The sequence below is a fragment of the Onychostoma macrolepis genome, chromosome 07, assembly GCF_012432095.1.
Source record: "Onychostoma macrolepis isolate SWU-2019 chromosome 07, ASM1243209v1, whole genome shotgun sequence".
Classification (NCBI taxonomy): domain Eukaryota; kingdom Metazoa; phylum Chordata; class Actinopteri; order Cypriniformes; family Cyprinidae; genus Onychostoma; species Onychostoma macrolepis.
Window position 1 is genome coordinate 4,442,797 of NC_081161.1, and position 25,780 is coordinate 4,468,576.

Consider the following 25,780-nt stretch of genomic DNA (forward strand, 5'->3'; position numbering starts at 1 on the left):
GCCTTCTGGATCAAGGAGGATCTTTATCTGGCCATGACCCGATACATCGGCGACTCCAAAGTCTTGCATTGGACCGCGAAGGAGTTCTCCGAGGTTCAGGCCCTTCCTTCGAGAGGCTCCATGATCCTGCAGCCATTTTCCTTCAAAGAAATGCACTACCTGGCTCTGGGAAGCGACTACACCTTCTCGCAGGTCTATCTGTGGGATGCAGAGGAGAAGGTTTTTGAGCGTTTCAAGGAAGTCTACATCCAGGCTCCTCGTTCCTTCACTGTGGTCTCCACTGACCGGAGGGACTTCATATTTGCCTCCAGTTTTAAGGGCAGCACACAGATCTTTGAGCATATCATCATTGATCTTAGTCTTTGAGTGCTGTTGTGGACACAGTCGCAGTTAAGGCACGTCAGCAACCCCTCCTTTAGCAGTTGGACATTTTTCTGGGATGACAATTAGTAGGTTTTAAGACAAGGGAGGCCTGGGAATCATAATCAGGTTCACAGTAATAAGTATTAGCTACATCATGCATCTGTGTAGTTTTACATAGATTCTGGGAGGGTTTCGACATTTTTTGTTGTACTGCTGTATATTAGAATTGTTATACAGGTGCATCTCAATAAATTAGAATGTCTTGGAAAAGTTCATTTATTTCAGTAATTCAACTCAAATTGTGAAACTCGTGTATTAAATAAATTAAATGCACACAGACTGAAGTAGTTTAAGTCTTTGGTTCTTTTAATTGTGATGATTTTGGCTCACATTTAACAAAAACTCACCAATTCACTCTCAACAAATTAGAATATGGTGACATGCCAATCAGTTAATCAACTCAAAACACCTGCAAAAGGTTTCCTGAGCCTTCAAAATGGTCTCTCAGTTTGGTTCACTAGGCTACACAATCATGGGGAAGACTGCTGATCTGATAGTTGTCCAGAAGACAATCATTGACACCCTTCACAAGGAGGGTAAGCCACAAACATTCATTGCCAAAGAAGCTGGCTGTTCACAGAGTGCTGTATCCAAGCATGTTAACAGAAAGTTGAGTGGAAGGAAAAAGTGTGGAAGAAAAAGATGCACAATCAACCGAGAGAACCGCAGCCTTATGAGGATTGTCAAGCAAAATCGATTCAAGAATTTGGGTGAACTTCACAAGGAATGGACTGAGGCTGGGTTCAAGGCATCAAGAGCCACCACACACAGACGTGTCGAGGAATTTGGCTACAGTTGTCGCATTCCTCTTGTTAAGCCACTCCTGAACCACAGAAAACCTCAGCGGCGTCTTACCTGGGCAAAGGAGAAGAAGAACTGGACTGTTGCCCAGTGGTCCAACTTTTGTATTTCATTTGGAAACCAAGGTCCTAGAGTCTGGAGGAAGGGTGGAGAAGCTCATAGTCCAAGTTGCTTGAAGTCCAGTGTTAAGTTTCCACAGTCTGTGATGATTTGGGGTGCAATGTCATCTGCTGGTGTTGGTCCACTGTGTTTTTTGAAAACCAAAGTCACTGCACCCGTTTATCAAGACATTTTGGAGCACTTCACGCTGCTGACCAGCTTTTTAAAGATGCTGATTTCATTTTCCAGCAGGATTTGGCACCTGCCCACACTGCCAAAAGCACCAAACGTTGGTTAAATGACCATGGTGTTGGTGTGCTTGACTGGCCAGCAAACTCACCAGACCTGAACCCCAGAGAGAATCAAGAGGAAAATGAGAAACAAGAGACCAAAAATGCAGATGAGCTGAAGGCCACTGTCAAAGAAACCTGGGCTTCCATACCACCTCAGCAGTGCCACAAACTGATCACCTCCATGCCACGCCGAATTGAGGCAGTAATTAAAGCAAAAGAAGCCCCTACCAAGTATTGAGTACATATACAGTAAATTAACATACTTTCCAGAAGGCCAACAATTCACTAAAAATGTTTTTTTTATTGGTCTTATGAAGTATTCTAATTTGTTGAGATAGTGAATTGGTGGGTTTGTTAAATGTGAGCCAAAATCATAACAATTAAAAGAACCAAAGACTTAAACTACTTCAGTCTGTGTGCATTGAATTTATTTAATACACGAGTTTCACAATTTGAGTTGAATTACTGAAATAAATGCACTTTTCCACAACATTCTAATTTATTGAGATGCACCTGTATATCACATTTCCTCAGCTCTGCTGAATCAGAGGACATTTCTGCCGAACGTACGGTGCATGGACTGCAGAAAAGCGTTGCACTTGTCACCTGTAACTACCTAAAACACTCTACATAATGATATATACTGTAACTCTGAGAGCCTTTCAAAACTCTGTATGCAACAGCTGATACCTGCATGATGTGGCTGCAACAACACTGATAATAAAAAATACAGTTTTCAGAACAGGCATGCAGATCAAATAGTGATACAGGTGACAAATGCAGTCTTATTATCTTTAGAGACATTTTTACCTCATTGTTCAATATTTATTTAAATCATGTCTCTCTTTTGGTCAGTGGACTAAGTTGTAATGTCAAGTAATTAGTCAATTAAAATGAAACGCCTCTATCATATTTATGAGGATCTGTTCAGAGTGAAAGAAATCAAAAATTATATTTCAGTTGTGTGGTTTTAGGCAGGAACGTGTGTTTATGTGGTTGGATGTAGTGAAATCATGAATGAATGAAGCCTTTTGTGAATGGAAAAGATCATCTATGCTTCAATACAGGGAAACTGTCAAAAGCACAAACCTTTAAAACCATCATGTGTCTATTAACACAAAGTACTAAACTGATTTTGGATAAATATTATTATTTTTTTTGTTCTGTGCAATGAATGTAAAAAGCTTTTTATTTGAAGTACTAGTGACACATATTGAATGTCTGACTTATTTTGATAATGAGTGTGTTAAAATAAGAACCTAATTTCCATACTGTTTTGCAAGCTGGGATACAGAGAAAAGAACAACACAACCCCAAATAATGACTGCAGCCTGCAAAAGCATGATATTCAGCTATTAATATTCAATACCTTTAAATCCTATATATACACCTTTTTATATCTTATAAAAAAATTTTTTTTAAATCAATAAAGAACAACTTACTTGATCACATAGACCCGGTTTCATAGACAGGGTTTAGCCTAAACCAGGATTAGGCCATAATTCAATTAGGACATTTAAGTAATTTTTACAAACATGCCTTAGAAAAAGCATTACTGGTGTGCATCTTAAGACAAAACAAAGGCACTGACACGTTTTAAGTTTCTTTCAGTTGAAACAGCTTAGAATTACATTTTAGTCTAAGCTTAAGCCTTGTCTGTGAAACCAGAGGATAATGTCCTCATTCATACCAGTTTTAGCTTAATCTGATATGTAAAAAAAAAAAATTAGAATTTTAATTTTGTAAATCATTGACTTGTTTTTATTCTCATTTGTTGAATTTTAGATATGTTTTGAATACTAATGTAAATAAATGCTTATGAAAACTTACTATGATTTGATTATTAATTCATAGAGTAAAAAAATACATTTTACTCTTTAGGCTATAAAACTATATCACACCTGCTTTCTGACAAAACAGTTGGTGTTTTGAAAATGTTTAGCCACCTTGGAAAGGGGGTGGTTTTGATATTGTCAAAGTGACACTGAATAATGCCATAATAAACATTACTGGGACAAGATAAATCCAATGGATTGGCAGCCGGTGTTCTGTCGATTTGTGCTACCCTGTCAGATTTTGCTACCTCCCATTAAAACAGTAGGTAGTATAATTCGACATCGAAAAATACTACCTGTCAAATTATGATTGATTAATGTCTACACCTACCACAACCCTAAACCTGCCCTACAGTAATGCAAATACAGTAATTATGTGTTATATTCGCGGTTGTGGCTAGAAGGGATACAGCTACCGGAAACCAACAATACATAATTTTTTTTCTACCTATTAGATTGTGTTTTATTAACGTCTACACCTACCCCAACCCTAAACCTACCCACACAGTAAAGCAGATAAATGTTGTTCAGCGTGAGAAAAAGACGCAATATTGATGTGCGCATGCGCACCAAGCCCTGGTAGGAAAATCTGACGGGTAGGATAAGATGTCAGAACACCGGCATTCATTTTGAGTCAGTACAGAATTGTACATTTTTAAGCACAATTGTCTTATTGTCTCCTCATTTTAGGATGTTATTTAATGCATACTAGGCTTGTAGCATTGACTTTTTTTTTTTTTTTCAAAGCAAGTTGCTAAACATCTTTCAGTGGTTTCTTAACCACTGAATTCAGAGTGTCCCACTTGCTTTTCTGAAATGAGACAGCCTCGATGACGTGTGCACCCTTCGAATGAGACCTCCGGAGGACGCAGCCTTCGTGTGTGTGAACGAGGAAGTGTAGCACTTACAGTTTTATCAGATAACAAAGCCTACGATCAAGGTCAATCAATACCGGTTGGCCCTCTACTGAATGGGACGTTTTTGCAATTTCTGGGAATAAAATAGGTAATTATAACCATTTAACATGCAAGCCGTAATTTTTTAACTTTTCATTACACTTCTGATTTGCTGAGCATTTGTAGCAATTACAGATAATTGCAAAGTCTTTTAACAACGTTTTTAATTTAAACTTAAATAAGCCACACAAACCGGTCATATTACATGTCATTACTTTCTGTTTTGAATGATGGAGAGGGTTTGCTAGCAGGCGTGTTCAGACGAGCAAGAGAAACTGTCAAACTGTCATGGGTATTATAAAATAATAAATAATGAACTGTACAGATCACTAGTTTAAACACTTTGGGTTGATATTTTAAATGAGGACCTCTCATTGAGCGAGGAAAGTATCTATTCTTCGAGATCGCTCCTCCCATCTCTTAGTTTCATTTTCTTGACAACAAAAAGCGCGCGCTAAAGTTTTTTTTTTTCGTAATGTCATAGCCTACATATTTTGCAGTTTACATTTTAATGTAGGCTACTTCTTTGTACTCGCGTAGCTATATTTATTTAAAATGTATGTTATTAAAGATGTAACTAGCAATGAAGAAGGGGGAGAGTAAAAGTTTTTGAATTGTGAACAAAGAATTGTTTGTGAACGGCTTTGCAACAGTAGCCTACTGTACATCGTGTTAGATTCAAGAGGTTTAACTGGGCAAAAGCCAATAACGATTGATACAAAACGTCAAAAAAAAAAAAAAAAGAAAAGAAAAAAAAAGGCCAGTTTATAGCATATGCAGGTTTGATCTTCATGTTGGGGATTGCTCTGCCCTTTTTAAACTTGAATTTGAACAGATAACAAAAGTGAATGCCAAAATGTGTAACTAAAAATGTAGATAGTAACAAGTGGCTACACAGATTGCAATATAATAAACATGTAAAAGATTTGGAAACCATGGAAAGTAAAAATATATTTAACAACAGTAAAAAAGTAATACTTCAGTACTCATATATGCTGTTATTTCAGATTTTCACGAGCACAGTTTTATGTTACATTTTCTGTTTATGCATCTTTCAGAGTTAGCCTACTTATGTTTACATATGTTCGAGATGTAGCTATTTCCTCAAAACAATATCACGTGTGTTCAAGTCATGTCGGATACATCGTATTTACGAGTTGAACGCACATGAACGCCACAAAGTCTTTATTAGGAGTGGGAAACTCTACATTTTCTTTAAGTCCAAAGTTTCCGACTTGGGGGGCGTCAGTGAAAAAACATGTCGGATGCAATGGACGCAGCCAAAGACTAAAGTTGTTGAAATTAATATAATGATTATTTTTTGTAATTTACAATAAAACTATATAAGTTTTAATATATTATTGTATAATTATAATAGAATATATAATTATTCAGTTTACATCACCTTCATAGATTAAATAAAAACAGAAAAAAGAAAAAACACCATGCACATTCTTCATTCATCATTTTGTAGATGTAGAGTTAAAAAAAAAAAATTGTATGTAGAAAAGTTAAATCGCCATCTTGTTCCGACTTCCGACCAAAGTGACTTGAATGCACCCGACTGTCGTAATAACGACTTGTCAACTTGTAAGTACGTACATCCCGGGAGGACTTGAACGCATGGCATATGGCATGCTAGATTAAAATTCACTGAAATTACTGAATTTTAAGATTTTCAAGTAAAAAAAAAAAAAAAAGACTATAAAACTTTATAAAGATTAGCAGTGTGTCTATTAACAATGTAAAGAAATAAGGAAACACATAATCATTTTAAGTGTTTAACATGTCTCTACAGATTACAATGAGTAAATCCATGGCATTCCAGATCCAACTACCATTTGCAGTTCCAATCCCAGTTCCAGTAGGACCTAGAAAAACAGACACTCTAATACAATGCATCATAGAAAACAAGTTAAAGAAACTTTGCAAATCAATAAAAGGCAGAGATATTAATGGACTGTACCCTTCTGAGGTCTGGAATGATGATGTTACTCCATTAACTGCAGCAGTTTTATGCAGAAATGAAGAAATCTGCTCTTATCTACTTAAAAAGTTGGCTGATCCAAACAAACCATCAACAAATGGTCAAACTCCTCTACATTATGCTGCTTTAAATGGAGTTCCACTAAGTATCGTGAAAAGATTACTTGCAGCAAAAGCTAACCCAGATGGATGTCAATCACAAATTTATACTCCATTGCAATATGGTGTTGATCGTAACCATGAAGACATTGTGAAATCACTAATAGAGGCTGGAGCTTCACCTGAAAACAAATATGGGGTGAATCTAGAGCTTGATAAAAAGGTGGAGAGAATGATTCATCAATTATCATCACAGGGTGAAGTATTTCAGAAAGTACATCTATTTTTCTCTTTTTCTTGTGCTGTACCAACAAAAAATCATATAGAAGTTTTCAGAGTCTATAAGGAACATTTCTTTCAAGAGGATCCTTTCAATCATACAATTCTGTTTGAGCTCTACTATAGTGTTATTGGTCAAGTTTCAGAGCAGTATCATCACAGCGCCATCAAGTGGTTAAAAGATACAAAGAGTGCAGACAGATACATTGAGGGAGTCATCAAACGCTTCCCAAGAATCCCTCAGAAACACTGGCTGATTGCACTGAATTGCTTAAATGCTGCCTTGTGTGTCAGTGAAAACATCACCTCTCAGGTATTTAATAAACTTGTGCCAATTCTAACAAACAGACTTCAGCACTCTGGAAACACACAAGGAGAAAAAATCAATTATCTGATACTAAAGATACTCAATGTCATGATGCAGAAGATTTCTGAGCAGAAACTGGAACTGAATCATTCTGTCTATGAGAAGTTATGCAAAAGTCTGTTGCCTCTCACACGTCCTGATCATTCAAGTCTAATTGGAGTTTGGACCTATGGACTGTTTGCCTATATAAATGACTTCACTCCTAAACTTGTAGCATTGTGTGGATTGTCACCCATCCCAGAGATGATACTTATTAAAGCAGAGATAGAGATGGATGAAGTCATGAAAAAAAAGCAGCAAAAGTTGGATGAATCACTCAGACATCCAGCAGGTTCAAGTGCAGTGGATAGTTTATGTGAGGAGACTGCAGCTCTATTGACAACCAGGAAGAAGAAGAAGAAGAAGAAGACGAAAAAGAAGAAACAAATCCAGCAAGAGGTTGGATCACAAGAAGCTGAGCTTCAAGATAAAGAGGAGCCGCATCCAGACTCTGTAGTGACATCCATTGAGGAATCAAATTCAAGTGTGCAGCCGTTCACACGACCTGATGAGAGCCCACATATCTCAAGAAGGTGGCTTCAGACCAGCTGTCGTTGGAGGTCTAAGCTTGAGCAGCTAGCTAACATGGATATTAACAATACCTATAGGCTGGGAAACCTTACTCTTGTACTCACTGATGAATTTCAGATCGCTAAAGGAAGTGATGGAACACAAGTTTATCTTGGTTTGAAGCATGACGGCACTGAGGTGGCTGTGAAACGAATGATTAAGTCTAATTACCAAGTCCTGAGAAATGAGGAGGAATTTCTACGACTTCCACAGCTTGACAGTCCCTCCATTGTGCGATATGTGGACTTTGCAGAAGATATGTATTTCGGATACCTTGTTCTTCAGCTTTGTGAGTACACACTGGAGGAATATATCCAAGATCATTTACCAGATGACAGCGCTGAGAGATCTTTGGTTCTGAAGAAGCTGGTGAAGGAAGTTCTCTGCAGTTTACAGGTTTTACACGACCAGAAAACTAAAGTGCTCCATCGAGACATCAAACCGCAGAATGTCCTGATTGGTAGGAGTTGCAACATATGTCTAATTAAAATATCATAACCCATTTGAAATAATGTGGACTTTCCATTTGTTACAGACATAAATGAAAAAGCTAGATTGGCTGATTTTGGCATAAGTCGGAGACTAAAACAGAGTGAAACCACTTTACGAACAAGCATTGCTGGAACTAGATGCTGGAAGGCCAAGGAGACCATAGATGAGGAGGCCAACACTGGATACAAGAGGAGCTCCGACATTCAGGTGTGTTTTCAATATTTATCAATTGAATTAAAATGTATTGGGTGAAAATTCTGAACTAATGGTAACACTGTAACTTGTTTGAAGGTTGCTGGGATGTTAGTCTACTACATTCTCTCTGAAGGACAACATCCATTTGGTAAAGGTGCTGCTTGTGAATACAACATTTTACGAGGAAGATACTCTCTGCAGCATCTGGATGATGATGTAGCGAAGGATCTCGTCGAGTGGATGATTAATGAAGATCCAAACAACAGACCGACTGTGGAGCAAACCCTCGCACACCCCTTCTTCTGGACTGATGAACGGTAAAATACTAAATTGATTTGTCAATTAAACTTATATCACTCTAAAATTAACAAACTCATGACCTTATTAATCTCTGTAATTTTGGTACAAGCTAGAGAGGTTCAGCACTGCTTATGGTACTAGAAATGTAGGATTTAATTTTAAATGAAGAGGAAATTGCATTGTATTGATAATCTTTTTATCAGCTGATGAGATTGTACTGTTTTTGAAATCCTGTCAGGAGAGTGGAGTATTTGAAAAAAATGGGGAACCAGAAAGAGGTTGAGAACTGTCGTGATGTGGATGAAGAGCTCCTTCAAACTCTTGAAAAATACACAGAGGGGAAAAGCTTTTCTGAATGGAAGACTAAAGTGAGTCTAAATTAAATGCAGAAATATTCAAACATAAATATGTAAACAAATCAAATCATTTAAATGTAGTTAATGTCCAGCTATAATCTTGGTTTGAAAAATAATTTTATTTTTGCTACTATATTTCTTTTGTCAGTTGGCGTCTAATCTTGTCCAGAAGTTAGACGGTAAGAAGAAACCTTATCCTGAGAACACACTGGGTCTGCTGCGATTTATACGCAACCTACACGAGCATTAGTGAGTCACATGATGTACATGATGTACAGTATTTACTCAGTTTAGTATTATTGTGTCAGACCATGTTTTTGGTGTCTTTTATCTCTACATAGTCCAGAGGACGCAGAGAGCATCAGCCTGATGGCTTCATTCCCTGATCTGTTTGGGAGTGTGTTCAGGTTTGCGAAGGAGAGAGGATGGAACTCCAGACCGAGTCTGAAAAAGTTCTTCAGCTCAGCTCCACAGATCTGATTGTTGTAATTTTTAATAAGAACAGACATTATTTTTCATTAAAATCAACAGTGAATCATACATCAAGTGCAAGACTGGGAAGGAAGGACAGTGTGGTTGTCACTATAAGACTGGGGCATTGTGCACTGAATTATGGGCTGGCAATGGTTGACAAACATCCAGGTGTTTTTTTTTGGAATCTGGACCTTTTTATTTTTTATTTTTTTACTGAAATCAATTCTTAGTACTAAGGACTATGAAACAATAAAAGCTGTTATTAACTTTCTGCACGTAACTGGGCTAAAGTTAAGGATATAACCCATTAAGTGGGGTTCTTCAGGTGAACTGAGGAGGGCCTAGCCTTTTTAATCTTGTTGTAGTCTTCTTCATTTTTAAACCTGCAGCAAGACGCCCAAAGCAGTGCATTTTTACTGGAAGAAACTGAAGTTAAAATTCCTTTTAGTTGTTGTAAAACATGATGTGAGTAAATACCTTGGTTAAGATCCTTACAAAACTTAACCATGGTTTTATTATAGTAAAAGTGTAGTGACTATGTTTGTAATCGTATTGATTACCATTTGTATAACCACAGTTTTACTACAAATACCACGGTTAAACTATGGTTCACAAAATCATAGATAATTTGTGGTTACCATGGTTTAACTATATAACCATGTTGTTTTTGGTTTTATTTGTAGTAAAACCATGGTTAAATTTTAAAAGGTTTTCCATTAAAACCATGGAAGATTTTGTCCTAGCTTTTTTCAAGTAATTCCTACTACAAATGTTTTTCAGTGTGCTTTTTACAAGTTTGTTTTTAATATATATATATAAAACTTCAGCATCCCATGTAAATATTTTAGTTTTGTCGGTTGCTGTCTGAGCTTGTTCAGAAACTCCATCTTTATTCTGCTCTGTCACTCATCGACAACCTGCCTGTTCTGTCTGCGGGCCGTAGGCTATATTCACTATAGGCAAGCCTGCTCTGAGCATGCGCGCAGCGCGTGCATAACAGTCCAGTGCAGGCTGTACTGGTGCTTGAATAAAGCGCAGATATGTTGTTCTGAAAAGACGTCGGGAACGGGGTATTGTTAGACCGCCCGCTCCCGTTCAAATTGCACCAGAGTTACCGACCGCAACCGCGTTTTATTCGGGAATTTAATCCCGCATCGCAAGAAATCTGATCAGGTCCCGCAGTTCCCGCGGGAGCAGCCACGGGAATGCAGACCTCTATACTGAGGTGCAGATAATTGCCACTATTTGCAATAAGTAGTATAAATAGCAGAAAATCCTGCTATTTTAACATAGTGTAAATAGAATCCATTGCTATTTGCACTTAGTGTGAACAGCATCTATTGCTAAGAAAATATGCTATTTTCACTTAGTGAAAAATATTTGTAAGCATTTCAATTTACATTAAATAATGATCTCATTAGATAATGTTTAATAAGTACATCAGTAAACATTCACAAGCATATTATCTCATATTATAGCAATGTGATAATATAATGTTTAATGATTTATTAATGAAGTTATTATAAAGTGTTACCAACCCAGGAAGCAGAGTTTTTCAGATGAACTGAGGACGGCAGCAATACGCCTTTGATGTGTCTAGCCCGCAGCAAATATTAAGAGTAGCTCCAGAGTGCACCCTGAACAATGGGGCGACACGTGTCGCTCCGCCCACCTTCAGTTTCATTGGTTTATAATACAGCAGAGCTTATTGGTGTACACATTTGCGCATGAGCATTCTTTTATATGCGTTTTTATGAATGATCTATGCAGTTTGGCTGTACTACAGAAATATTAAGTGCTAACAACAGCGATTTTAGTTGGAATCAATTAGCAAATGTGTTTTTTTAAATTTATTTATGACGAATTAGATTAAGTTCCTATCAAAGGCTTGGTGGCGGCATCTCCGAGTACTTCCGGCAGAACAGAGCTAATATGAGCGGCTCACGAATTAAGTCTGGGGAACAAATTCTTAATTCGTGGCCACGATATAGTCCTACCTACAAATAGCCTCACCTATGAGAAATATTAATTATGTTTCTGTGTGATGAACGTAAATAGTGGTCCTCAGTCTCAACAACAGGTGCACGTTAAATGAAGTCATATTATTGCACTTTTCACTGTACACGAAGCAGACATACTTAAACACTGAGCAGTTTTAGCTGGGCGATGTTGATAAAAATGATCCACTGTTTGAGATTTAGCTGTTTTGTATAATGTATATTTATATGTAGCCTATATTCTTTATTTTAGGATCGGTGGATAAGCAATAACTTAGGATATGATGATAATTCACTGTAGTTCAGTAAGACATAGGACCCGCAAACGGTTTTATTTTAAAGAACAACTGCGGTGATAAATAAGACAATAATACCAAATAGCGTTCAGCGTGAACTGGGGTTTTATGTGTGGATAATGGGAATAAAAACCTTGCTGAAAGAAACCCTCCTTTTTTTTTTCTTTTTTGCATATAGGCTTATTTTAAATGTTTTTGTTTACTAAAACAGCTGTTATTAAATCTGACCTACAGCAAATATTATTATTAATGTGCTTTAGTGCGTATTTAAGCAATAAATGGTAATTTTCTCTGTAACATTTTTATTTATACTTTTATATAAGCTATATGCACAAATTAAATTACTGGTTTTGTTGCTCAATCCTTTAAAAAGAACCAGGAATCACTGTACTACATTAGGCATACTGATTTTAGATAGTCTTTAATAAATAAAAAATGTATAATCACAGAGAAGGTGTCTTTTACTCATTAAAAGTGCTCACGTATCTATTGCACAGATTTACAGCTCTGAGTGATTTAATATTCAATAGTTATGCAGGTCTATATGGCTACAATGATCGAGTGTTAATAACTGAATCTAAATTCATCCCGTACACAGATTATAACACGCACACACAATGAGGGTGTGGATGCATACATAATTGGATTTTTAATATCTGATGTCACGGACACTTACTATAAGATAGGAACCTTTAAAAACGGTAAGAGAATCAATATAGGCTCAAATATTTTATTAAGATATAAACAAGGAAACATTGAGCTTGCCATGAAAACATTTTATTAGCACTTTTAAACAAGTTTGTGTAGGCTATAACTCTGTAAACAACAAAAAACGGTTGTGCTTTAAAACGTAAAATCAGTCGCTTATGTTCCTGTTTGTCTATTTCTAAAATACAGTAAATTATCATCATTTGCGTATAAAATCCCAATTTAGTGCTGATCCGCGGCCTGCCGATCCTCACAGTAGACCCTCCCTGCAGAAATATGAATGAAGCGCTGCAGCCTGAAGAACCCGGAGGTGCCGTCGTCAAGAGTTTATTTGTAAACGACTTCATCTGACTAAAATTACCATGGTTAAACAGATAATAATTAAGACAGGCCTATGATTCTAGAGTTAGAACATACTATTTCTGTAATATGGCCAAATCAATTACAAATTCGTACACAAAGGAATGCGCATGCTCGGGTCTACACCAATAAGATTCGCCGTGTTATAAACCAATGGAATTGCACTCTGGAGTACTTGAATATTAGCAAGAAGTGTTTTTTTTTTCTTTCAAAGTGGTTTATTTTCACCCATATCTGAAGAGCTGCGAAGTATCTGCACACAAAGCTTGCGCACAACTCTGCTTTCTTCCATTTTCTTGGAAGCCTTGTAGTGAAATTTACAACATACTGTATAAGCTCAACCGATTTTAAATTGCCCCCGTTCATAGATGAATCGACTGTGTTTATTAGTTAGGCTACAAAGCTGCCAAACATCTTTCAGTGGTTTTATAGCCTACAACCTTTTTTTTTTTTTCTAAATTAGGGCGTGTGTGGATGACGTGTCCAGTGTGAAGAATGAGGAAGGTGTAGCCTACTATCACTGTCAGTATCAACTATATAGGTCTGCCTGTACTGAATGCAAGTTTCTGCAAATTCTGGGACTAAAATAGGTAATTATAACCATTCAACATGCTATCTGAAAGTCGTTATTTTTAGGATCAGACTGCTTTGCTGAGCATGTATCAATAGCAATCACAGATCAATGCCATTCTTTTAACAACTTTTAATTTAAACTTACCAGAAATTAACCCAAACCAGTTATAATACACAGTCACATTTACACTCGTGGTTATTTAATGTAAAACGACTATTGATTATAACAGCTATTACTTTATAAATGAGCGCGCTGATATCGACGTTTGTGAAGAGGAGAAACTTTTACTCTTTCTCTTCTAACAATATGAAATGCATTTGGTAAATAAACAATACAAATTACTAGTTTTAACACTTTAGATGTATACTTTACGTAAGGACCCATCACCAAAAGTCTCTATTCTTCGAGAAAAGTCGAAGAGAGAGAACGAGGGAGGAAAAGCAGCTTTTCAGCAGTAGCCCCGGTGTAGATCCAAGGGGTTAAACTGGGCCATAACGTAGGGTGACCATAGGTCCTCTTTTCCTCGGACATGTCCTCTTTTTGGACCTACAGAAATGCGTCCTGCTGGGATCTTTTAATCGCCAAAAAGGTCCAGGTTTTCGACTGGCATAAAGTTGGCTTGACGTTGGACGTTCGATATTCGCATATTTAGGGACCGTCTCTAAAGTTACATGCGATGTTGGTATACATTTTTCTAACTTCAATAGCATATGAGCAGAATAACTTACAGTCATAAAAACAACTGTAAACTGTTCATCTAGGTGTCAACTATAATGCACACCTTTTACATTTTTTATATTTATTAAATTCTACTGTAAATCATTTGCAAAAAATGCTATTTTTCACTACTGTATGGTCTCAAACGCAAATTTAAAGCTCAATTGCATTTGAGGAGAATGACTTACAGTCATAACACAAACTGTAAGCTGTTCATCTAGGTGTCAACTATAATGCACACCTTTTACATTTTTTTTTTAATTTATTAAAATCTACTGTAAATCATATGCAAAAAAAAAAATCTATTTTTAGTACCGAATGGTCCACTCCTTTAAACATTCTAATATTGTATATAATTTTGGGCATCAGGGAGCCGCTATCTGTATGCGGTGTATATAAATATTTACACGTTAAATATTTATGTTTGTGCTGTTTACTTTCACTTTCGTTTTCGTGATCACACACACTCTGTGTAAAGGGAGCACATCTTACAAGATCGGATATTTGTCAGTGAGCTCAGGATCTGTTGAGCAGCAAATACTCAAGCATGGTCTTGTCAGTCATCTCTCCTTATTCTCGACCTGTTATCAGTCAAATATGACTCCAGCAGCTCTTGTTGGATGCAGGGTTGCCAAGTCCGCGTTTTTTCCACAGAATTGGGCTACTTTTAAACTGTTGCCATGGGTTGATTTTCCCAAGCTAGTTAAAGGTTTGAAATATTGCATAAAATACATTTTACTGAAATGCTTATTGAAACAGTTTGCATTCTACCTATGATAAAATTTTTCATGGACTTTTACATTAACTGTTCCCTCCAGGTGAAATTAATATTTTCAGGAAACAGCTGAAAACACATCTCTTACATCTTCATTTTACCCTCTAACTCTAGCACTCTCTATTCTAATGCTAATTCTAATTTTATCTGCTTTTTTATTAAAAAACTTGACCCTCTAACATTTGCACTCTTTATTCTATTTCTATTGTGTTGATTTCTGTTGATGTCTGAGCTTGTCCAGAAACTGGATGGTGAGAAGAAAGCCTATCCTGTAAACACCCTGGGCCTGCTGCGATTTATATGCAACCTACACGAGCATTAGTGAGTTATATTTTGTACATGATGTACAGTATTTACTAAATTTTAAAGAGCTCAACGTTTTTATTTTTTTATATTTAATATTCATATTTTAATACTTCATACTTGATTAGTTTGTTTTTATATCAGCTTTTCAGAATTAGGTTAGGTGTGTTTTAATACACTCGCTGACTTGTTTGTTTCCAAACAGAACAGATCTGATCACTAATTGCCTCCTGAAATTTGGACACAGTCATAACCAGCATAATATTTTCTATTATTATTTATAGTATTATAATATTTGTTTTAATTGCTGACTCGTTGTTAGCTTTTTTTCTCTCTCTCTCTCTCGCGATCTTACAACACACATGACATTACGTATTTCATGGCACACTCCTTTACGCGTATTATTGACATGTCAAAGTCTAGACCCTGAATATAAGACGACCGCGTTTTTTCACATGTATTTCCAAGAAAAAAAACATTGTCTTATATTCGGTTCAATATGGTAATTCTAATGAAGTGGGGGTAAATATGCTTTTATCAGTGTTTTATGATAACGTGACTCAATATAACATTGCGACTATTAAAAAAAAAAAAGCTTTTACTGTTCTAAACACACAGATTTGTGACCATTATTGGACTTGAAAAGGTTAGAATAAACCCGAAACACACGTGATTGTTGTAGTGGTGAGTTTGGCTAATCGTGAAACAGCTGTGTCGTCATCAGCGCTCCTGCAGCCGCTCTGGAGAAATGTTAAGAGGTGTGTTCGACTTCATGCGGCGCCATGAAAACCGATCGGCGGCTGACTTGAGGAAGTGCATCAAAGTATCGCGATAGCGTTTCGAGAGCAGCCGGCTGACTCAGTTCGTGCAGTTTCTCCAGAGCGACTGCGGGAGCGCTGATGACGACACAGCTGTTTCACGATTGGCCAAATTCACCACATGACAACAATGACGTGTGTTTCTAACATCTTCAATTCCAATACAGCTCACAAATATTATTTTACTAGGAAAATATCACAATGGTGTGAAAAAATGGAAGCTAAGCCAAACTTACATTTTAAAAAAAGAGATTAAACAAATGGTACTACATTACATAAAATTAAGAACAAAAAAGCAAGAAAGACCTATGAAGATTTTTGTTACTTTAAATTGTTGTAATTTTACCCCTGGCATGAATTGTTTCATTTTACATATTCTAATGAATGTTTATTTGTTTTTGTACTTCTTGTGAGTTGTATATGCTTGTACAAACCTTTGTACAATTTTTGCATAATAATAAAAAAAAAATGCTGCCTTTTTTTTTTACTGTATAGTCACAATGTTATAATGAGTCACATTTAATAATAAAAAAAAACACTGATAAAGGCTTATTGATATTTAAATAGTACATGTTTATGTTGAACTTTATTCTTGAACAGATGGCCCTGTATTAAGCAGTATATAAAAAGTGTTTCTGTTGTTCATGAAAACATTTCTAAAACATCCGTGCATTTGACAAATATAGCATATTATTCACTTCATCTGTGATAAGAGTATACAAACACCGCGAGAGCATTACTATCGGGAGCAGAAAGTGTCCGACTTGACATCTCCGCTTTCAATTCCGCCACCGACTGCAAGCGGCTACTCTCGCCGATAGGTCTGTGCGGCGCTGCATGAAGTCGAACACACCTATAGAGTCCCCCCTCGAAATCTGGTCCCATTAGGACCCCAAGCGATCCCATTGGCTCAAATTACTTTTAACAGATATTCTCTTTAGTGCCTGATTACAATTCCTACAAAATTGTTATGATAAATGCTGTTTAAACAATGAGAAATCGAGAAATCGTGTCCCTTCTTGAAATCGTGTTCTGAAACTTGTTTTGAAACACGTTCTTGAAACTATGTTACAATGATAATTAATGTCTGTATTCGTTAGCTTATGTACTAGCATAGCTTATAGATACCTGATTAGCTGCATAGCTTATTTTATACAGGAATTTGAACTTATCCAACATGTATTCACAATTTTTTTTAAATTATGTGTTAAATTAAGTGTTCAATGTCAAAATGTTTTATTTTAAAAATAAAAGTAATTAATGATTTTAATTTTTTTCACTTAATAGGATATTATTACTTTTATTTATTAATTTGCAGTTAATCAAGTGTAATAAATTACATTTAATTTGTTTCGTTATACACAATTTTGTTCTATTATGCACTATATAGTAAGCCATACGTTTTTACATTAATATCTTTATGTATTTATTTAGGCAATGGGATCACTCGGGTTCCTAAGCGGACCCAATTTCAAGGAGGGACTCGATTTCTCATGACAGCACCGGCTGCTCTCGAAAAGCTCTCGCGACACTTTGAAGCTACAACTGACAGTGACGTGACGTCGGCGTCATCTCAATTCGGACAAAATTTCTAACCGGCATGCACTGTTTCAAGTCAGAATTTGATCGATCTGCGCAGCTCGGCTAATAGACGGCTTACTGCTGATTGGCTACAAGTTTGTTTTGGTACTCGGCCCCGACTCGCTTAAAAGCGTTTTTGAAAAATTACATAGGCTACCCCACCTTTAACTGAAATAAACCAGGCTTGATGACGTAAGCAGCCTGCAAATGCGACCTCCGGAGGATGCAGGCTTCCGTTTGAGAAACGGCCACGGTGCACTTTCAGATTTAAAACTTTGCAGGATGTTTTCATTAACTTTAGCTATTAACTTTATTGGCTGTGTTACACACTGCATGAAAGGTTTTATTTTTTAAAAATCCATAATAGGGGCACTTTAGCCACCTTTCCACTGCACACGACATTCTGACACGACTGTCGCATTTCTCCCCCTAGTGGCAGTCGCACAGAACTTTCAAACTGGTCGTGCAACAACCGTTACCTCGGCATATTCACCATGGTAAAATTAATGATTTGAATGAATATAATTAATGTATGAATGTATCGTCACAAAACAAATGAGCCCCCAAAATAAAAACATAGTAGGTTTTATGGGGCTAATCAACATAAATAATGATTTAATAATTATAAAATAATTATTTCTGCCATAATTATTCTAAAAGAACCATTTTACAGAAAGTGTGTTTAAAGAATAACGTTAAACTGAACAAAATATTGGTAATTCTAACATTACGCTCATAGTTTTTAATAGAATACATCACAACCGGTTGGGCGGTCGCTTACGGTCTAGGCCCAGAAGTTAAAATATTTTAACAAATCCGAAGCTCAAATCGGCTCTGAATTTTCCACATACGCATCTGATCGGAACTCCACGCAGCTCCCGCACTACTCTCCTTTCTAAATGAATGACTTCCGGTCTGTCGATTGTCGTTGATAGTGGAAAGGAGGCTTAACTTTAAGCACATGAATATGTAGATATATTTTTAGTATAATAAGCATAAAATAAATGTATTTCAAATACATTTTAGTATATTATTTCACTAGGAAATGGTCTTACATTTTTGTACATTACCGTTTACATTTTTGTTGTTTTGCAGACAGATTAGCGATATTTCAGTGAAATGTTACGGTTAATAGCACCTTTCTTTTGGTCAATACATTGAATTTGCATGATTAACTTGAAAATGATCCGATATAACTTTTTTGCCCTCCCGCGAAAGTCCTACGGTGAATGTCCACTACAGCGGAAAACGCTCGCTCTGATCCACACCAGTGGACTGTTGAAGGATTTCTTCCATAAAATTTAGCAGAGCAATAAATGTGACTGCATCATTATGACTTCCCACTGCGCAAAGACCCATCCAAACAACGTCTTTTGTACGTCGTCTTTGAACGTCCAATTTTGGTCCCCTGAAGGTGCAGACTGTGACGCCAGATGACGTCTTTTTTCCAACGTCTAATGAACGTCCAGTATTGACGTCCACATGACCTCTGTATAAGGGCTAATTGTAGGCCAAATGTGGTCGTTGTGGACGTCTTCCTACATCAAACTTAAACTCATTTTAGACATCATTTTATACTGCTTATAGGCTCTGTACATAACTGTAGTCCCATTTCAGAAGGTGGCATACTGTTCAAGTTCATTTTCCTATAGCTTCATTTGATTGTCTCAGCAGCAGATGATAAATGGAAAAGGTGTAATGCATTTCCAATTCAATCCTGCTGCTGAGCCAAGCGAAGCTACAGGAAAATTAACTGCTACAGGAAACAGGTCCTTCATCTTCTGGAAACATGGGACTACAGCTATAAACAGAGGTTTACAAATAAATCACAACTCAATCACCACTCACTTATTTCCATCTTTATGGTTTTTAACTGGCACAAATGTCACTAATAAGCTTTGACTAGTTAAATTTCCTGCCAACTACCATTAAAATCTAGGAACATGAATTTAATGGCTTGCATACATCGCTTCAATGTTGTGCATCGTAACCTAAAAACTTTCTAAAATCAACACTGGTGGTAAAATACAAAAAATAAATATAAATAAATAAATAAAATAAAATAATAATAATAATAATAATAAAGTTACACAGCCCACCTTGCATGGGTCTGTACCACAACAACAAATGTACAACAATAAAAATTAAAGTGCTTAACCGAATGTGTTTTGTGGGTCGGAACTGGGCCCCATTTATATTTCTTTATTAATTCCTCTGGATAAAGTTAATATGCTAAAATGCATCATCTTTCAAACCACTCCATCTCTTAAGTTAAAATGTTTTTTTGGAAACCTGTACCTGACCTGATTTTATGATTTTATGTGGTGCTCAATACATGATATCATTACATGATAAAATATTTCAACTGTGAAGAAAATGACTTCAACTCAATCTCTAAATCACATTTTTTATTGGGTAAAACAAAATATTAAACAAAAATAGACAAAAACACTTGAATAGATCAGGATAAAATGATATTCCTAGGCCTGTGCAGACTCCTCATATATTGATATTCATTAACCATGTTGATATTTTCTGCACATGCCTTCGACGTCCAAAAAAGTTACCTAGTCCGACGTTCAAATGTTGAACTGCATATTGACGTCCAAGTGGGGTCTTGGTTAGACGTCCAAATAGCGGACCTAGTTTGCACGTCGTGCAGACGTGCAGAATTGGTCTTGGACCGACGGACGCAATATAGACATAATCTGCACGTCCGTCAGACGTCTAATGTTTAGTGGGTTGTTTTGTTTTTACAACTACTTCTGAAAAAATAAAATAAAAATTTATATTGTGAAGAATGGCAATGTTGTTTATCTCTCCACAGACTGTAATGAGCAGATTTGAAGATTGATTGAGATGATTTTCAAGATCCATGGCATTCCAGATCCAAGTACAAGTTCCGGTTCCAGTTCCAGTGGGACCTAGAAAAACAGACCCCCTAATAAAATGCATCATAGACAATAAACCAGACAGATTTAGAAAATTAATACGAGGAAGAGATATTAATGGACTGTACGCTTCTGAGGTCTGGAATGATGATGTTACTCTATTAACTGCAGCAGTTTTCTGCAGAAATGAAGAAATCTGCTCTTATCTGCTTGAAGAGTCAGCTGATCCTAACAAACCCTCAACAAATGGACGAACTCCTCTACATTATGCTGCTTTAACACCTGGAGTTTCATTGACTATAGTGAAAAGATTACTTGCAGCAAAAGCTAACCCAGATGGATATCCGTTACAATGGTTTACTCCATTACAATGTGCTGTTGATCATGGGCGTGAAGACATTGTGAAAGCACTTATAGAGGCTGGAGCTTCACCTTTAAGGAACTATGGAGTGAATCCAGAGCTTGATAAAAAGGTGGAGAGAGTGATTCATCAATTATCTTCACAGGGTGAAGTATTTGAGAAAGTAAATATAGCTCTCTCTCTTTTTTGTGCTGCACAAACCAAAAATCAGGCAGAAGTTGACAGAATCTATAAGGAACATTTCTTTCAAGAGGATCCTTTTGTTAATTTGATTTATTTTGAGCTCTACTACAGTGTCATTGGTCTAGGTGCAGAGCAGTATCATCAGAGCGCCATCAAGTGGTTAAAAGATACAAAGAGTGCAGACAGATACATTGAGGGAGTCATCAAACGCTTCCCAAGAATCCCTCAGAAACACTGGGCGATTGCACTGAATTGCTTAAATGCTGCTTTGCGTGTCAGTGAAAGTGTTTCTCCTCAGGTATTCAGTGATCTTGTGCCAATTCTAACAAACAGTCTTCAGCACTCTGGAAACACACAAGGAGAAAGAGTCAATCATCTGATACTAAAGATACTCAATGTCATGATGCAGAAGACGCCTGAGCAGAAATTGAACTATTCTGTCTATGAGAAGTTATGCAAAAGTTTATTGCCTCTCACACGTCCTGATTATTCAAGTCTGATTGGAATGTGGACATATAATTTTTTCACCTACATAAATTCCATCGCTCCAGAACTTGTTGCATCGTGTGGATTGTCTTCAGTCCCAGAGACGATACTTAATGCCGCAGAGATAGAAGATGAAGCCATGAACAAAAAGTTACAAAAACTGAACATATCACTCAAACATCCTCCAGGAACAGGACATGGTTTATGTGAGGAGACTTCAGCTCAGGAAAAGAGCAGGAAAAAGAAGAAGAAGAAGAAGAAGAAGAAGAAGAAGAAGAAAAGAAGGAAATCCAGCAAGATGTGGGATCACAAGAAAGTGAGCAGCAAGATAAAGAGGAGCCGCATCCAGACACTGTAGTGACATCCATTGAGGAATCAAATTCAAGTGTGCAGCCGTTCACACAACCTGCTGAGAGCCCAAATATCTCAAGAAGGTGGCTTCGGACCAGCTGTCGTTGGAGGCCCAAGCTTGAGAAGATAGCTAACATTGATGCTAGCGGAACATATAGGCTGGGAAACCTTACTCTTGTACTCACTGATGAATTTCTGATCGCTAAAGGAAGTGATGGAACACAAGTTTTCCTTGGTTTGAAGGATGATGGCACTGAGGTGGCTGTGAAACGAATGATTAAGTCTAATTACAGAGTCCTCAGAAATGAGGAGGAATTTCTACGGCTTCCACAGCTTGAAAGTTCTTCCATCGTGAGATATGTGGACTTTGCAGAGGATACACATTTTGGATACCTTGTTCTTCAGCTTTGTGAGTACACACTGGAGGAATATATCCAAGATCATTTACCAGACGACAGCGCTGAGAGATCTTTGGTTCTCAAGAAGCTGGTGAAGGAAGTTCTCTGCAGTTTACAGGTTTTACACGACCACAAGACCAAAGTACTCCATCGAGACATCAAACCGCAGAATGTCCTGATTGGTAAGGGCTAAACCAAACTTTCTTTGTTTATTTAATTTATCAAAACTAAGGTCTTTCCCTGTTTCTTAGACATAAATGGAAAAGCCAGATTGGCTGATTTTGGCATAAGCCGTCGATTGAACCTCGGTCAAACCACTTTACGAACAAGCATCGCTGGAACTAGATTCTGGAAGGCAAAGGAGACCATAGATGAGGAGGACAGCATTGGATACAAGAGGAGCTCCGACATTCAGGTGGTCTCTCTTTTAAGTCAGTAATTTTGTTATTATAACACATTTTTTTACAACTATACTTAAAAATATATTACTATTAGAAATTCATTTATTGACTTAAATGCAAGTCATTTAAAATGTAGTTGGTGAAAATTCTAAACTAGTAACACTGTGATCTGTTTGAAGGTCGCTGGGATGTTAGTCTACTACATTCTCTCTGGAGGACAACATCCATTTGGTAAAGGTCCACGTTGTGAAGTTAACATTTTAGAAGGAAGATACTCTCTGCAGCATCTGGATGATGATGTAGCGAAGGATCTTGTTGAGGGGATGATTAATGAAGATCCAAACAACAGACCGACTGTGGAGCAAACCCTTGCACACCCCTTCTTCTGGACTGATGAACGGTAACATACTCTTGATTTGGTGATGGAATTTATCACTTTAAAATTAAAAAACAACTCATGACCTTATTAAACCTAAGATCTGTAATTTTGGTGTAAGCCAAAAAGGTACAGCACTGGTACTTGCTTATTATTGCGTTCATAGAGCGAACTTTTTGCTGATTGTTAACAGTGTAAAGGGAAGTTACTCCCATAATTTAATCATAGTAAAAAGGTGGATAGGGTGAGCTAACAAGGCTAATGAGACACAGGTGCAAACAATGAGTGCTGATGAGACTGAGCAGAGGATTATGGGGAATGAAGTCATTGATAGAGTGGCAGAAGTTGGGATGGAGTGGCCTCTGACGGACATCAAGGGCACTTCAGCTGGTGATCCTGACATGATGATATTATACTGTTTTTGAAATCCTGTCAGGAGAGTGGAGTATTTGAAAAAGATGGGGAACCAGAAAGAGGTTGAGATCTGTCGTAATGTTGATGAGGAGCTCCTTCAAACTCTTGAAAAATACACAGAGGGGAAAAGCTTTTCTGAATGGAAAACTAAGGTGAGTCTGAATTCATTGCAGAAATATTCAAATATTACTATGTAAATATAAATGTATTTAAGGAATGTTTAAATGAAAAACATGAAAATACTATGAAAATAGTAACAACTTCAACAATCTGATTTAATGTCTGATTTTTTCTTTCTTTCTTATAAATCAGTTGAGTATAGTGCATGGCATGCATTAATCTTGGTTTGGAAAATAATTTGTATTTCAGTTGCCATCTGAGCTCGTCCAGAAGTTAGATGGTAAGAAGAAAGCCTATCCTGAGAACACACTGGGCCTGCTGCGATTTATACGCAACCTACACGAGCATTAGTGAGTGACATGTAATATCATACAAGGTATTTCTACCAGAACAATTTAGTATTATTGTGTGTCAAAACATGTTTTTTTTTATCTCTACATAGTCCAGAGGACGCAGAGAGCATCAGCCTGATGGCTTCATTCCCTGATCTGTTTGGGAGTGTGTTCAGGTTTGCGAAGGAGAGAGGATGGAACTCCAGGACGAGTCTGAAAAAGTTCTTCAGCTCCGCTCCACAGATCTGATTGCTGTAATTTTTGGTTAAACTATGTACATTGATTCTGCATTATGAATGTGTTTCGTGAATGAGTTCAAATGTAGGGATAGATTTAAGATGGTCACACTCCTTGTATTTGATGAGCTAAGATTCATCCTTCTCTGCAAACAAGGTTCTGACAGCTTGACACAATATGAAAAATCTTGTGGAAAACAGGTAAAAATCTATAAATAAACAGTTTTTTAAATGATAAAATCCTACAGATTCTGTGCTATATGTTGAAATAATGAATTGCTAGAAGTCTTTATATTATTATATAAGAAATGTTGTTTATTTGAATAAGGATAAGATAGAAATATGTTTCTAAGATATAAATAGGATTAATAAGATAGCTATTTTATTTTATTTTTTCAACAATACAGTAACCTCTTTGTCCTTCTTTACAAGGATGCCTGCTGCCATCTTGCCCAAATTTGCATTTCGATTAAAAACACACAAAGAAAGTTATGGTTAATATCCAAGCAAAACTGACGTAAATGAAATATTCTGACCTTTTTGTTACATAATAAAATCCTGTGATCTGTAATTCTGGCAACAGACAGACCAGTCATACAGCAACATGAAAGTCTCTCTAACAGTGCACTCCAGTGGGGGTAAACGGGACTGAGGTGATATTGTCCTTAAATAGTGGCAAACAACAGTGAAAGCTAATCTCATTAGCAGTTGCTCGGCTGGCACAGGAAACCTGAAGAGTAAATTTCTCCTTTCACAAGCATAGAATTGCTATTTTTTCCACACTATGATTTTCAAAGACATTTATTATATTCACCATTGAAAATCAATTATTCAAGGACCATGAAACAATAAAAGCTGTTATTAATGCAACAAACTGCACAATATGTAGGGGAGAGCGGGGACGGTTGCAACAGGGGACAGTTGCAACATGACTTATTCCTTCGATCAGGAATGAGCTAGAGTGATGATACTCATACTGCACATGCTTAGTTAGCCCCTCCCCCGATCTGAAAGAAATCAGCCATTTGTGACCATTCCTTCAGGGAAAAGCTAATTTTGAGGTAAAAAAGTATTTTTTTTAATGTTCAGAATATTTCTCATACTGTCTAAACTGTTTTTGTGAAGCATTATTCATTCATATAATTTAAATCAGTGTTTTTTTTTAGCTTCTAATAGGCATAGCTATCAAGTGTTAAAGCTATTTGTGGCGAGGGGGGCGTGGCTCAGCGAGGTCTGCAGCGGGAGAGAGAGCTGGGAGACGAGCGGTGAGTAAGTGGGTCAAGTGCAAATGACAAACACCTGTGTCTTATTCCAGTAAGTGGCGTGGGGAGACCGTATAAAAGACACCTGGGAACGTCAGAGAGGAGAGAGAGCTACTGTGGACTGGAGGCTGCGATCTGGGGCTTGTGCGAGTGTGACGTGTGGACTGTTTCCGTGCGGTTGCACGATTATGTTGAGCGCTGAGAGCGCGACTTTCTGTTGTTTTTGGAAAAGTAAATAAAAACCCCAGTCTCAGCCTAGCCGACCTCGTCCTCTTC

At 37.0% G+C, this 25,780-nt stretch overlaps 2 protein-coding genes across 6 annotated transcripts in view; both read left to right on the forward strand.

Moving 5' to 3' along the window:
- LOC131544175 (uncharacterized) overlaps positions 1-24,568 on the forward strand; it is a 47,370-nt gene extending 22,802 nt beyond the window's left edge. The window contains exons 1-8 of one of the 5 annotated variants that reach the window (XM_058782232.1): positions 13,500-13,515; positions 15,224-15,312; positions 20,521-22,545; positions 22,615-22,778; positions 22,944-23,164; positions 23,577-23,706; positions 23,924-24,024; positions 24,117-24,568. In XM_058782232.1, the coding sequence (XP_058638215.1) occupies positions 22,239-22,545; positions 22,615-22,778; positions 22,944-23,164; positions 23,577-23,706; positions 23,924-24,024; positions 24,117-24,255 (1,062 nt within the window). In that variant the 5' untranslated portion in view covers positions 13,500-13,515; positions 15,224-15,312; positions 20,521-22,238 and the 3' untranslated portion in view covers positions 24,256-24,568. Of the gene's footprint in view, positions 1-12,615; positions 13,516-15,223; positions 15,313-20,520; positions 22,546-22,614; positions 22,779-22,943; positions 23,165-23,576; positions 23,707-23,923; positions 24,025-24,116 lie in introns of those variants that run through there. The other 4 variants (XM_058782228.1, XM_058782229.1, XM_058782230.1 and 1 more) reach the window with 4 other exon arrangements.
- On the forward strand, positions 4,295-12,281 carry LOC131544172 (uncharacterized). The gene is made up of 7 exons (XM_058782225.1): positions 4,295-4,456; positions 6,206-8,207; positions 8,283-8,446; positions 8,531-8,751; positions 8,973-9,102; positions 9,239-9,339; positions 9,432-12,281. The coding sequence occupies exons 2-7, from the start codon at positions 6,212-6,214 to the stop codon at positions 9,568-9,570; spliced, it is 2,751 nt and encodes a 916-aa protein (XP_058638208.1). The 5' UTR covers positions 4,295-4,456; positions 6,206-6,211; the 3' UTR covers positions 9,571-12,281.
- Positions 24,569-25,780: the final 1,212 nt, after the last annotated feature.

Excerpts from the sequence above, each read along its gene's own strand:
- LOC131544172 (XM_058782225.1), top strand. The coding sequence starts at position 6,212 with ATGAGTAAATCCATGGCATTCCAGATCCAACTACCATTTGCAGTTCCA. Across the intron at positions 8,208-8,282 it reads ACCGCAGAATGTCCTGATTG|ACATAAATGAAAAAGCTAGA; the intron begins GTAGGAGTTGCA and ends CATTTGTTACAG. Across the intron at positions 8,752-8,972 it reads TTCTTCTGGACTGATGAACG|GAGAGTGGAGTATTTGAAAA; the intron begins GTAAAATACTAA and ends AAATCCTGTCAG.